This window comes from Culex quinquefasciatus, chromosome 1 (assembly GCF_015732765.1).
Source record: "Culex quinquefasciatus strain JHB chromosome 1, VPISU_Cqui_1.0_pri_paternal, whole genome shotgun sequence".
NCBI classification, from domain to species: Eukaryota; Metazoa; Arthropoda; class Insecta; order Diptera; family Culicidae; genus Culex; species Culex quinquefasciatus.
The window spans coordinates 3157321-3171692 of NC_051861.1; the positions used below are offsets into that span (position 1 = coordinate 3157321).

The 14372-nt window shown below is 41.8% G+C and overlaps 2 protein-coding genes across 2 annotated transcripts in view; one reads left to right on the forward strand and one right to left on the reverse strand.

The window, feature by feature from the left end:
* The window catches only part of LOC6035230 (protein similar), a 186812-nt gene that overhangs the window by 70489 nt on the left and 101951 nt on the right, over positions 1-14372 (reverse strand). The window lies entirely within an intron of this gene.
* On the forward strand, positions 3826-5863 carry LOC6035231 (kelch-like protein 10). The gene is made up of 3 exons (XM_001845408.2): positions 3826-4718; positions 4775-5557; positions 5615-5863. The coding sequence occupies exons 1-3, from the start codon at positions 3879-3881 to the stop codon at positions 5861-5863; spliced, it is 1872 nt and encodes a 623-aa protein (XP_001845460.2). The 5' UTR covers positions 3826-3878.

Below are 14372 nucleotides of genomic sequence, written 5' to 3' on the forward strand. Positions count from 1 at the left end.
TGCACCCCAAACTCAGTCAAAACAATCAACGAAATGGACGTGTTTTGGAGCACTTTTTTTGTTTTGTGTAATTAAAAGTTTGAGACACCTACCGCGCGTGGCGCGATGGATGTATTTCCGAACATAACCTCAATCAATTTCGCTGTGGCAGGCGATTAAATGAATTCTTCGAACCAAAATGATGGAAAAGTCAGTGGTCTCCGGGATTTCGCCGCCAGCAAGACAACAGCAAAAAACTACATGGCTAAATTTAGAGCTCGTAAAAAGGTACATCAACATCAAACCGACCGTGGAGAGGAAAATGCAGCTTGTTCTGCTCATCATTTTTTTTATACACGTCCCCTCAAGGGAGAGGGGGTGGCGAATCTTATTGGGTGGGGGACCGCTAACCGAAAGCTTGTCACTTAATGCAATTATGCTGCACCATCCTCCTCCTCCCGTTGCAGAAGCCAAACGACGTTGTTCTTGGGACATGATGTTCAGCGTAATGGGCGCAAAGGAAACCGATATGTTGCGAGCAGTGATGGGAATTTTGAAAACTCTTATCGAGCATGTTTAAAACAAGAATCATGCAACACAAGTAACTTGCATGCAACAATATTGCAAATTGCATTAAAGTTGCAAAACATGTTTCAATTTTGATTGATCCAAAAAGTCGAAGTTTTCCCTCACTGCCCTTTAATGACGTGTCTCTGGTGCAGTCAGGTGGAACGATAATGCGTTTTCCCCCTCAACTTTTGGAACTGCCAAACCGGGCTCGTGCCCTGACCCCGGCTAATGGTTCAGGGGGGTAGTAACGTTCGATGTTTCCGCTCATTGACCATCCAAAGTGCATCCCTTTTGCTCAACCTTTGAAAAAAAAAGGAGCAGCAGAAGGATAATACGGTTTAATGTTTATTTACTTTTTATCAGCTCCGAGCCACATATAAACAATTTTTGCACTCAACCTTACCGCAGCAGTAAACGAGCACGAACAAGACCAGGTCCTCACAACCCTGGGGGGAACCTAGCTGACAACTACTAGTTGCATCGTCGAAAGGGACGAAATATTATTTCAGCAGCTTCGTTTTCGTCTTCGTCGCTGGAGCATCATCGGTTGATCTCACGTAATAACGATGATCCTTTATGCGCACGTAACAATAACAAAGTGATGTTTGTTATCGAAATTAATATATTTTTCTCGTTTCGGAGAGGGTGGAGAACCAGGTGATTGACTAGGGGTCCTGTCGACGTGACGAGTCGTTGTCCTAAAGGATGAGCGATGGCATGACTTTGAAACAGTTGGGGAATGCAATTTTGACAGGTTTTTGTCATTTGGGTTATGTCTGTAACATAACAACCTGCAGCTTTAGGCCTAAATAAATTTTTATGATAAAATAATAATATCAACACAAGTTTCGATTCAAATGTATTTCAAAGTCACCCCACTTGGCGGTGGCATCGCTCAACTCTTTTCGAAGCCCGTCATCAAACACATTTTTCGATTATCTGCCATCAACAAAAAATGGTTCATTTTCTTTTACAACAGTAGCTGCAACCATCCAAGATGATCCGTGGTTGACAGTCCCAAAACCGCAACCACCAACCAAAGTTGGGACTGCACCCGGGAAGATAACACTGCTCCGATGCACAAAGAAGCTAGTTGTTGAACTTCCTCGCGGGCCTCGGTCTGCCTTCGCAGAAGGTGACTTTCCGGAGAGCGAGGACACAAAGGGCGGTCACAGGTCCTCCGAGTCCTGGGATATTACTTGGGGAGAAGTTTTTTTCCGCAGCTAGATAAACACATCACTTTTGCTGCAAAGCTTGAAATGGCTCACCACCGCACTATGGGCCATCTCCATACAAACAGGCGGCCAAATATTTTTTTTTGCTTTTTAAATGTTTTTTCATGCAAATTTGGGTAATTGTATGGTATTGAAATGATATACGTCGATTGTTATGACTTTTCATGTTTTTCAATAGTTGATTGTTTATAATAAATAGTCTTTTCATATATTTGCAAGTGCAACAGAATTGCGTATATATTGTATTGCAAGTTTATATTATTAAATTATGGATAAGCTAATACATCCCCACTTTAAGGACACAACCCCTCCTTCCTCTTTCTTTCACCCCCTCCCCTCCTCCCATCCATTAAAGTTTTGTTAAGCGTAATAAATTCATTTTAAGTCAAATATTTATTATTTACTGCTGTGTGTTTCTTTTTGTGAGTCCATGCCATATAACTTGAGACCCCCCCCCCACCCTTACGGGCATAAATTTCGAAAATTTTAATTGTTAAATCAAATAACAGAAAAAATAATTTTATTCAAAATATTAATTATGAAGTAAAACGATAAAATACAAAACATCTTCTTACTAATCCTAATGTTCTTGTTCATGAAAGTTCATTTGATTATCCAGATTTTTAAGCGAAGATGGCGTTCGAATGGTGAACGCCCGAAATGTCAAAATCACGAAGTACTAACTTTGTACTAACCAACATAGAACTTAAATGTGGATCAGTTTCATGGATTGATCGCAGAAATTCATCATGCTAAGTCAATATTTTGCTGAATACTTGTTTCGGTATCAAACTGAGATTCTCCAGTTTCGCTTGAGAACTTCGGTACGAATACCTTATTTTGACTATGGTACTCAATTTTAAATGTAGGCAACAGAAAATTCCAATAAAGTCATTTCGAACTTCTTGAAACTAGGTATTGATTTTTGAAGCGACGATGCCCACGAAGTAGGTAGCAAAGCAAGTGAAATAAACGGGCGCATATGTAGATTGCAGCAAATTTTGATAAAACGTAAATGTTCCAAATGGCATATCTCCGAAAACGCAAAAAATCGCAGGCTGGAAATTTCAGCAATGTTAGATTATGATCCAATCTTTCAAGTGATCTTAGTTTCATGTTTAGCATCGGTTAACAAAAAAATAAGTTTTGTTAAAAAATTGCTCCAGTTATTCGATGAAAACTTCAGTTTTTTGTTTGGAAACAATATTTTATCTATTAATAGTTTCAAAGCTTATCTCATTACCTTTCCAACGATGTATAATTGTCCTAATAAAATATTTAAAATGGCTGAGCTATCTTAAAATTAAACAATCAGCCTTTTTTACGAAACACGCTAGATTTTTACTCCATTTTTTGACTTTCAGCTTGCGTTTCTCCGTAATGAACAAACTTAGAGCTTTGAAAATTTGGATTTTTCTTTGTTAGAATTTTTACTTTCGAGAAAAAAATACCAAAAAATATTTGGAGAAGGTCACTTTTTTGAAACTTGGCCACCCAATGTACCATAGTGCACCGGTGGGAACTGAAAGTCTGCGTTTTAAAATAATAACCGCAAAAATAATCAAATTCGTACACCCTCATTAATATTGCAAGCTGCTCTCGGCGAAGCCGAGCGTAGGGATTGCCCCCCAAGTTGAAGAACCTGACATTTTGGGCGAGTCCGGATTGGTTGATGAACTCGCTCGAATTCTACGACTGCGGTGCTGCTCCCCACTAATTCTGCCAGGTTTAGCGAAATGTTATTCTAACTCTCGACTTCAACCTTCGAAAGCGCTCGCGAAAGCTTTGTGGTATTTCATCGGAATGGGAATAATTACTGGCTGCTAGTAGGGGGGGAGGTTAGCACTACAAGTCATACTACAAGTGGTCGTAATTTGATTATTGATTCTCGATACTCAAACCGGATTATTGCACTGCATTTTATTGGCAAACTTGGGGTAGGTTGGAAAACTTGATCCGATCATAGAAACCGTTGAGTTTCTCAACAGGGTGTCTCAACTGACAGAAGCGCTGAACTTCACAACTTTATTTTTAAAAACCCCTTTTTGGAACTTTTGTAACGTGAGCCACTTTGCAAACCCACCAAAACACGCGATGCAGATTTGCGAGCTGGAAGACGAGCTGGAGCAGGGCGGCTCGGCGACGTCGGTTCCCCAGCGCTGCATCAGTTACGTGGCCATGCAAGCCCTGTACGAGATGCGGCTCAGCAACACGCTGTGCGACGCCACGATCCACCAGGACGAGTTTACGTTCCGGGTGCACCGGGCGATTCTGAGCTCGTGCAGCGACTACTTCCGGACGCTGTTCACGACGTCGGTGCCGAGCGAGAAGGACACGATCACGATCGCGGGCATTCGGGGCGCGATCATGGAGCGGATCATCAAGTACGCGTACCTGAGGGAGTGCGATGTTAGGGAGGAGGACATGTTTGAGATGTACGCCGCGGCGGATTATCTGGGCATGGCGAGTCTGCAGGAGCGATGTATCCAGTACATCAAGAAGGTTCTGCGGCCGAGCAACGCCGTGGTGATCATGCTGTACGCACGCCAGCGCATGTGTCCACAGCTGTACGCGTACACGAGGGCGTACATCATGCGGCATTTTGTGGAGATTTCTAGAAGGTGTGCGGATTTGATGAACCTGGAGCTGGACGATCTGTACGAGCTGCTGAGCGACGAAACGCTCAACGTCAAGGACGAAGAGATGGTGTGGCAGTGTTGCGTGCGGTGGATCAAGCACGATCCTGGTAGCAGGGCTCAACACGTCGCGAAGCTCATGAAGGCCGTACGGCTGGGGCTGCTGCGGACGCAGTTCTTCATGGACGAGGTGAAGGAGAACCCGTTCGTGACGGCTTGCGACGCGACGAAGCCGATCGTCATCGAGGCGTTGACGTTTCTGTACGATCTGGACATGGTAAATTCTACGCAGAACAAAGTATGATCCGGGTACCCTCGTATCAGTAAGATATTGAAAGAACTCTTCCCTCGTAGATTAAAACACCATCGATAGCGATGCCACGACTTCCGCACGACGTGATCTTCACGTTCGGAGGCTGGAGCGAAGGTCTGCCGCAAAGTGTGATCGAGACGTACGATACGAGGGCGGATCGGTGGGTCAAGATCGACGCCGGCAACCGGACGGAAGTTCGGGCGTATTACGGTGCGGCTACGATCGGGCCAATGGTTTACTGCATCGGTGGGTACGATGGGGTCGAACACTTCAACACCTGTCGCCGGTTCGATGCGGTGGAGAAAGTCTGGACGGAGATCGCGCCGATGCACAGTCGGAGGTGTTATGTGAGTGTGGTGGAGTTGAGCGGGTTGATCTACGCCATGGGAGGGTACGATGGACACAACCGGCAGAACACGGCCGAGGTGTACAATCCCCGGACGAATCAGTGGACCATGATCAACCCAATGAACCACCTACGATCGGACGCCGATGCGTGCACGCTTGAGGGGAAGATCTACATCGTGGGTGGTTTCAACGGGCAGGAATGTCTGAGCACGGCCGAGGTGTATGACCCACGGGAAAACGCCTGGACGCTGCTGCCGAACATGCACAACCGGCGATCGGGAGTCTCGTGCATTGCTCACAAAGGCACGATCAACGTGATCGGCGGGTTCAACGGGATCGCTAGGATGAGCAGCTGCGAGCGGTACGATCCGTGCACCAATCGGTGGCGCGAGTTCAAGGACATGTACCACCAGCGAAGCAACTTTGGGATCGAGGTGATCGACGACATGATTTTCGCCATCGGTGGATACGACGGGGTAAAAACGAGTCCAACGACCTCGTGATCACTTCTAACGACCTCAACCTAATTCTAGGCCGTCGCAATCTCCCAGACCGAGTGCTACGTCGCGGAAACGAACGAGTGGCTCGAGGCCACCGACCTGAACCAGATGCGGTCGGCGTTCAAGGCGGTGATCGTGTCGGGGCTGCCGAACGTGCGCGACTACATCCACAAGGACCGCGAGAGCCTGATCACCGAGCGGCGCCAAAAGATCCACGTGGCCGAGCAGGAGGGCGACTTTATCGCGTCCCTGTCGGCGAGCACCATCAACGACGTTGACTGAGCGGAGAAGATCAAGATCGAGCGGAAGGGCTTGCAACTCAAAATTGTAACCATGTGTGTAAAATCGTAAATTGCAACAATGTGAGAGTGCGTGAAATGAGACCAATTAATTGACTCAAGCTGGCGGCGTATGATTTCAAGGTTTGTCGCTCGTTGTTTCCGCACTTGACTCGGGTGTCGGCGTCGTCGGATCGGATTACGAACTCTCGACCAGGTATGGCAATGAAACTGAACTCGGTTCGGTTTCATATCGGGCACAGCCCGGTGGTCACCTGGAATGTTTGCTCGCCTCTCCTCTGATAAATTCACCTGTGCTACGGGGAGGGGACAAACAAGTAAATATTGGTCCTGGGTTCGATTATGTTTTATTGATGATTGGATTCCACTTCCGATGGTGGAGCGTGGGATTTGGGAATTATGTTATACAAACAACCCGACTAGGATGTTTGTCTTCACCCCTTCCAAACTACGGTATGTTCCACAATTCGGGAGGCTGCCACGTTTTACGACTTTCGTCTCATGCGTGGAAATCCCTCGAGCGTGACCGTTTTTCTTCCGCGTCGTCAAACGATGATTGATCAAGGACGCAGCCAACTTTAAGGTTCGTTCGAAGGGATGGCCGTGGCCCAGATTAGCCACTCGACGCTAATCACGTTTTCTCGCCGATGTAATCGGTTTGCTAATCGCTCAAGTGGCTCATGTCCGCAAATCGCTCTAATCTGATAAAGCGCGCGCTTCTCTGGCTCTTTGGAGTGCAGTGAAAATATTTTTCCGATTGTAATCTGCTGGCCTAGGGCGTCCATCCGCAGGGCGCTTATCAAATGGAGAGGGCAATAAAAAACAAGCCGAGAAAAAAAGAATATCAAAATAAATACGTTTATGGGGCAGTTCAAGGCGGATCAGTGGCGCGCGAAATGTTTTCATAACAACAGGGATTCAGGCCTCGAGACGACGTCAATCCGCCGGTGCCATAACATAAATCCCGGAGTCACGGAGCCGGCAGGCTGGATTTTATGATATGCCAACATCGCGTACAGACGCCGAGCACGTGACCCATCGTGGAAGCGTTCAATATTTGGTAATTTTATTGGAAGAAATTTCAGTTTGATTGAATTTTCCAACGCCGGGTGACAATCCCTGCCCGAAAAGGGTCGTTTAAACCGCCTTTTCATATCGTAATGACGTGGTTCGATTATTGATCCACCTGATGTTGGAAATATCTCCGAAATTGGATGTGCCACGGCGTGGCAGGTAGGCATTACAATTGATTTTCCTTCGTTTTCACTTTTCCTTCGGAGATTTCCTTTTCAAATTTTTAGAGGGGATTTGATAGCGTTTTGTTGCTTTTGAATTCACACAAAGTTGGCTTTATGTAAACCCGCACAGACAACAACCATTTGAGTACTATTTAGCTTATATGGATAATTCTTCGCCAACTCACACAGCAGTTGCCCCGACCCCTCTTCGATTTGCGTGAAACTTTGTCCTAAGAATTCCCTGCAATAACCCTGCAAAGTTAGAAAAAACACGAAATTTTAAAATGAAAAAATTTGTTCTAAATGAAAAAATGACCCTTCTGGATCAATGTAGATTCGAAAAGTACATTAAATTTCCCATAAAATGACATGTTCCAAAAAAAATTTACAGTCGAGTAACGGATAATGAGAGAATTTTTAAAACTTTTTTAGTGTTTTTTTCGATGAAAAATACGTTTTTTCGGAATTCTGAGTACGCCATCAAATCGGGCGTCTAATTTTACATAAAAGTCCCTTTGACACCAAATTTCTATCTCATCACCGTTTCAGGCTGCTAATTATTGAAAAACACCTCTTTTTTCGCATGTTCAAAAATGGAAGGGGTCGTACCGCCCCTCCGTCACGAGATAACAAAAAACGGACCTCGGATTCGTGATCAGGAACAAAAGTTACCCCTTAGGACAAAGTTTCACGCAAATCGAAGAGGGGTCGGGGCAACTTTTCCCAATTTCGTGTGAGTTGGTAGAGAATTACCCATATAATTTTAACTCTAAATAAATTAGTTACTACCTGTTTTCATCAGGTATGACTTTTGTTTCAAAAATATGTATAAAATAATTGGTATTAGTATCTTTACTCAAATGGGCTTACCATTTGTTCTATGGTTGGTAAGGTAATCCTTAAACTATTTGTCATATAGTAACCTTAAAACAAAGAGCTCTAAATAGTTATTTGAATACTCAAATTTCATTTTGTAGAAAAACAAATGAAACGCAAATCGTAATTATTGTTTGAATTGTCTTTTTATGGTCTGGTATGGTTATCAAATAGTTATTGTTTATTCGGGTACTGACACAGATCTGCGTTGGATTTTTGATTTTTTTTTGTCCTCTTCTAAACTGACGACAACAACGCACAACTCAAGAAACGCATGCTCTTACTATCAACGCAACGACCTCCTCCCATGAGGAGCCCCAGCTGCGTGCACGTTGTTATCATCCGGAACGCAATCCCGACGACGATGCAAAACGTGAACGTGTCGTACGATTCGCCCTACTGTTTTGCCACAACACAGACTTCGAGGCCATCTCGAGTGCTGCAGAAAAACAACCACAAATCATAAATAATCATAATGATTAGCAACGATTCGCTAACCAAGCAACACTTCATCCACTATTATAGTCAGCAGATTCAGCGCGACAGCGCGGAGAAGCCACATACTAATCAGCAGCAGGATCGGACGTGGAATCGGCCCTCAGTGTGGCCTGTGGCCTCCATGTTGGAGCCCCGTGTGATAAGGACTCCGGGAGGGCATTTCTTCATGGTAACTGGCTGTGATGAAAGTATGATTTGGGGATTCGAGGTAGATTGAAAGGAAAGTCTAGGGTGACTTTAAATGTTAATTTCAAGTTCTAAAATTAAGCTCAAACGAAGTTAAGTTCAATCTAATTTAAAGTCGAAGCAATGTTCTTATTCATATTACGTTAAAGTTCAAGTCATCTTTTAGTCCAAGTCTTGTTTGGAAATACTTCTAATCCAAGTCAAGTTCAACTCAAAAAGAGATCAATCTTCGAACCACCCTAATAAATTTATTTATTTCCATTTTTCGTTGGCGTTTCCATCATTCCATCAGATGATTATACTTTCAAATCCACCTCTTCTTGCTGAGTGCGATTCCCTGGTGTGACCAAAGTCACGTGTCAAGACAACCAGCCTCTATAAGTGTGATGGCGTGCGTCGGGGTAGGCCGACTCTACCAACACAGATGTACCCACTCCTAGAACTCGAGAGTTCGCGACTTTGCACTATTTCGCGCGCGAGAGCGCTTGTTTACAATTGCAACCAGTTGCATAATGCTGCAAGTGTTGCATCTCGCGCGGTGCAACAAATGTTGCACTACATGCACTCATACCTTAACAGCCTTTCGATAGACCTATTTTAAAGGGCGTCGTGAAGGGGTTTTAGGGAAGAGGTTGAGCGGAAAAACTAGTTTTCAGTTTCATTCTACAATTTCATTCTTAAATTTGCAGAGCCGCCGTCGCCGGTTGGTCGTAGTCTGGCTGCAGACTAGACAAGGCAGGACTGGTCCCCGGTGCAGTGGCCACACCAAGGGAGAAGGGTTATTACGGGGTGGTCACGTTCCTTCGCTGTAGACCTGCGACTCGGTCGGCTTGGTAGACTTCATTCTTCTGTAGTAAATCGTGCAGGATGGTGTGATTTAAGGGCAATTAAGACGTAGCTATTTCAGTGATGCTTTTTGTTTGTCATATTATTTTTTTTTTGAGAATTTGCACGTTACAGAATTACACGTGAAATGTAGAGATATTTTTTTTAAGCTTCCTTATTTCCAAACAAAGATCTACACGGAGAAAAATCAGTTCCCAAAGTTATGAACAGGCGTTCATGAAATTCGGAACTACGAACAAAGTGTTCTAATTCCATGATACGTTTTCAAAAAAAAAAAAAAACTTACCATGCAATTCGAACATTTTTATCGTCATTTGTAGGCTTAGTGATTTTTCACGCTCAAAAATTGAAAATTTCACGGGGACCCTAATTTCAAAACACCAAATTTCACGGAAATTTCACGGAACATGAAAATTTTCAAAATAACCTTGAAAAGTTAATCTTAAAATTTCTTAAACTACTTTTCATGCTTCATTATATATTATATTTCAATAATAATTTCAATAAACTATTAATTTGCTTTACCAGTTTTGAACGCGAGCAAATCTTTATTCAATTTCTTTGCTTTTGTTAGTCACGTAAGATTGTTGACATCAAAAAATGTAGAGCTAGAGTATTCTTATTAATTTAATTGTTGTTACTTTTTCAAAATATTCGACTCATAAACCTAAAGGTTTTTTTTTCGATTTGCTTCTATTTTATGTTTTTTTATATGGATATCGATACAAGTTTTAAGTCTTGTTTAGCCAAAATGATTAAAATAACTTGAATTTTCTGCAAATTTTTGCCCGCTGCAAGGATTTTTAAAAGTTGTCAAAAGGTCAAAAAATAACAAAATAACTGTTAAAATAAAATAATCTGTACCATTTTTTCAAAAAAAATCAGAATCGGAAAAGAAACTACAAAATTAGCTGAACAAATTTTCAATATTTAATTTTTTTATAAATATTGTGCTAGAAAGACCTGATTTTAGGGGCCAATAATAAATTTTTAAATTCTGTTAAAATTCTATCTTACTGTCAGTACATTTAGGGATAACTTGATGATTCACAAATTTTTTTAACTGATTTTTGTTTACATAATTTAAGTAGTCATAGCATTCCTTTCTTTATAAATGTTGTACCAATTTTATCTTGACGTAAGTTTCGTTATCTTAACGATTCCTAAATGGTTCATATCACAATTTAAAACTAATAAAATTTAAATAAAAAGGTTTTTTCATATTTTACCAATGCGAAATTTCACGGGATTTCGCGGAAATCATCAAATTTCACGAATTTCACGCTTTCCGCGAAATCGTGAAAATTCACTAACCCTAGTCATTTGTATTTCATGAACGCTTGTTCAAGATTTTGGGAATTGATTTTTCTTCGTGTACCTACAAGTATCACATTTATGGCGTTATTTGACCCACCAACACCAACTTCAACCTGTCACTTTCCTCCACGATGGACCATCCTCATCATCAGTCACACCCCCTCTTGGAATGTGTGAAAGGACACACTTCTACGCGATACTGACATTGACACCAAGCCCGCGCGCCCGCAAGGCATCTTTTGTCACACGTGATTCCAGCGCAAGTTGGGGCCACGTGGACATCATGATGTTGCCTACCTTCGGGCGATGTGTCCGGTCGATCCAAGTTCTCTCTCTCCCACTCGGTGTCGCGAAAAAGGAATGCTTGTTACGTGACGAATTTGTGCGTTTGTGCGAAAGGACATTTTCCGGCAATTGGCCAGTTCTTGAGGACGGTTGTGACAATCAGGAAGTCCATTCACATCATCTTCACATCTCCGTAGGCCCCTCAACGGGAAGGTACGTGCGAAGACCTCAAGAGCGGAAATATTAATGAGAGGATGGAAGGGAAAGAGTCACCGCAGGGTTGAAACTGCCCACGAAAGAAATAACCCCGCGCTGCGAAGCGAAGGAAGAAGAAATTAATTAAATTCGCTTGTTCCCTCAATTAATCTGTGCGAAGATTTCACCCGGCAAAAATTGGTTCATATTTCGTCCAATTGGCGGCCGACACACAAACAACTGGGCGTGCTGAAATTAAACATCCTTTTGCTCTCCTTTTCCCGGGGAAACCTTTCCCTTGAATCTCGACAGGCTCAATTTCCTCCCTTTTCTGAGGCGATTCTATTCAAGTTCTCACACACAAAACTGGTTATCTGATGCTTTGGGTGTGCGGTTCTGTTCCAGAAGGCCACCATTGGGAGTGCGATTCTTGAAGGCAGAGATTATAATTTCTGAGTAACAAATGTTAAGGAACCATGCATCTCCATGAGTCAGTAAATGGTTTGAAAATTTAGGTTCAAATTGTAGGTTTAACACCTAAACTCCCAAGCTCAAGAAAAAGGGAGAATTTCCATATAAATTCCCCCTTTTTCTCGAGCTTGGGAGTTTAGGTGTTAAAGTTGAATACATCACATGGAAAATTATGACAATTTTATGAGCTAAATTTAAAAAAAATATAAGAAATGATAATTTTTTGATTTGGTTGATGCACGACCACTAATAAATAACCTGAAGGCTTTGCGTTTTAGGTTTTGCCCATTAAGGTGAAACGAATCGCAATATTTTTTTAAATCCTCGAAAATAATTTGTACCGTATTGAGGTTGGTTATTACAAAAAAAATCAGGCAATCAACAAATTACGAAATTGCATACAAAACAGGATTTTTTTAAAAGAGCTTAGAGTCCCGTTTCACCTTAACCATGTTTCATTCGAAACTAATTTTGTGAGCCTTAGAGTTAGAGTACTTTGTCAAGTTTATTTTGGATCCTTTGTAATTTTCCTATTTCCTAAAGTGTCTTCCTTGACCTGATCAAAAGTGTTAACTAACAAGTTATCGTACCCAATAAATCAACAAATTACAAATTACAAATTACAAATATTATCCTGTTTTTGCGGGATCAAATTGTAGTGCTATCAGAGGCGACTCGTGCCCAAATGAAGTACCTGTTCAATGTTAAAAAATGTTTTTAAAGCTTTTTTTTTCAATGGCTTTTATTTTTACGCTTTATTATTTTTATACTATTATAATGTTATAATCTGATTATGCAAATAATTAATTAAAATTATGATTCAGACTTTTTTTTATCTCGTTAAAATGTATTTTTAAGACTTAATCATTAGCGTGGGGAATGTGGAAAAATAGAGCAATCGCTCTGCCATCCTTATCGAAATTCAAGGGAAGTTATTAAATATTATACTGAATTTTAAAACTATTCATCAGGATGTTAGAAAAAAATACCACATCCGTAACAAAAGAAAACTGTTTGTTGGGCTTTTTTAAGCCCAACTAATATTGAGCTAACTTGGTTACTATTCAAAAAAACATTTCATTGACATTTTACTCTATACTTTTTAGAACCAGGTCGTATCGCTTTTGATCCTTTAAAAAATGTTTAGAGAATTGAATTGAAGGGCTTTTGTTGTTAAAAACAAAACTATATTGACATGAATCCGAGATAATTAAAATATTTGTTTTTAGCATCAGTGAAAAAAAGTTTTCAGAACAAATTCATGCTACAATATATGGATAATAATATATTCAACTAGAGTGAACCGGGACTATAGTCTGAATAAACACAGTCGTTTTTTGAGCATTTAATGGCACCAAATCTTAAACTTTTTTAGGACTGCATCCGCTTTAAATAGAACCATCCGAAAAATAAAATAACGATCATGGTTGAATCTACTGTCATAATTCTTCTCATGTGTCCCGATTCTGGAAAAAGCACAGTACTTTTTTGTTTCAATTGTTTCAATTCAATCTATCAATCACACTATCTTAACTTAACATTACATCACTTTCGAGTAGAGCAAGAATCCACTACACTGAAATAAAAAAAGGACCAAAGTAACCAAAAGATCGAAAAGGTTCAACGCGCGCAGTTGAACATTCCAGTTTTGAAACAAGCCATCACCAGTCTGCGCAAAACAGCCTGATGCCTAAAAGTGCGCCAAATATAGAGCAATATCTGTGGTGCTCTCACGCTCTCTCATTTATTAATGCTCTCAACGTGCTGTCAACGCGCTGGCTTGTTTACCTTTTGCATGCAGCTCTCTGGAGAGCTGAGCGAGCTAAGTCGGCTGGGGCCTGGGGTGGCTTTCGCTCCCTCCCAAAAATGCTGTCAGTTCACGCTCTCAGATTGAACCTGATTTACCAACACATCGATACTGCCGCTGCGTATGAATAGGAAGCTCTTTACATGTGTTGATTTTTTTTCTGTATGGAGATTTTTTCCCCGACGTTCAGGGGGTCGGTGTTGAACGCGACGAGCATTTGCGCGTGGCCCGCTAGGCTGGCTCGCTTTAGTATTGGTGGGTTGTAAAGAGAGGTAAAGAGTAAAGGGTGGCGGGCCAGTCTAGATGGATCACAAACGGCCTTAGACGTCAACTGACACCGCAAAGGAAAAAAAAAAGGGTGGCGGGCCAAAGCTTGTTTGGTGCATGCAGCGCTGCTGAACATATGGCGTTGATTTTGTCAACGTATATTCAAACAAAAATTGTAATAAACAATTATTGTATGTTGCTGGTTTAAAAAGTACCGTGGTACTTAAATAAAAAAAATATCCGCTTGAAATCGGCTACCTGTTCAATGAACAGGTTGAACAGGTGGACGAGTCGCCTCTGAGTGCTATAATAAATTATAAATAAACAAGCTCTTCCCGGCAAACTTCGTCTTGCCCTTTTTTCGTCTTGACGTTTCTTGCTTGTTTGCATTTTCAGCCTCCTGTGATCAAAATATGTTTTTACGCAACTTTCTTCATACAATTTGCCGATGCTCCGGAATCGGTTCCAGATTGGCCAAAGTGTAAATTAGTTAGCGTAAAAACCTT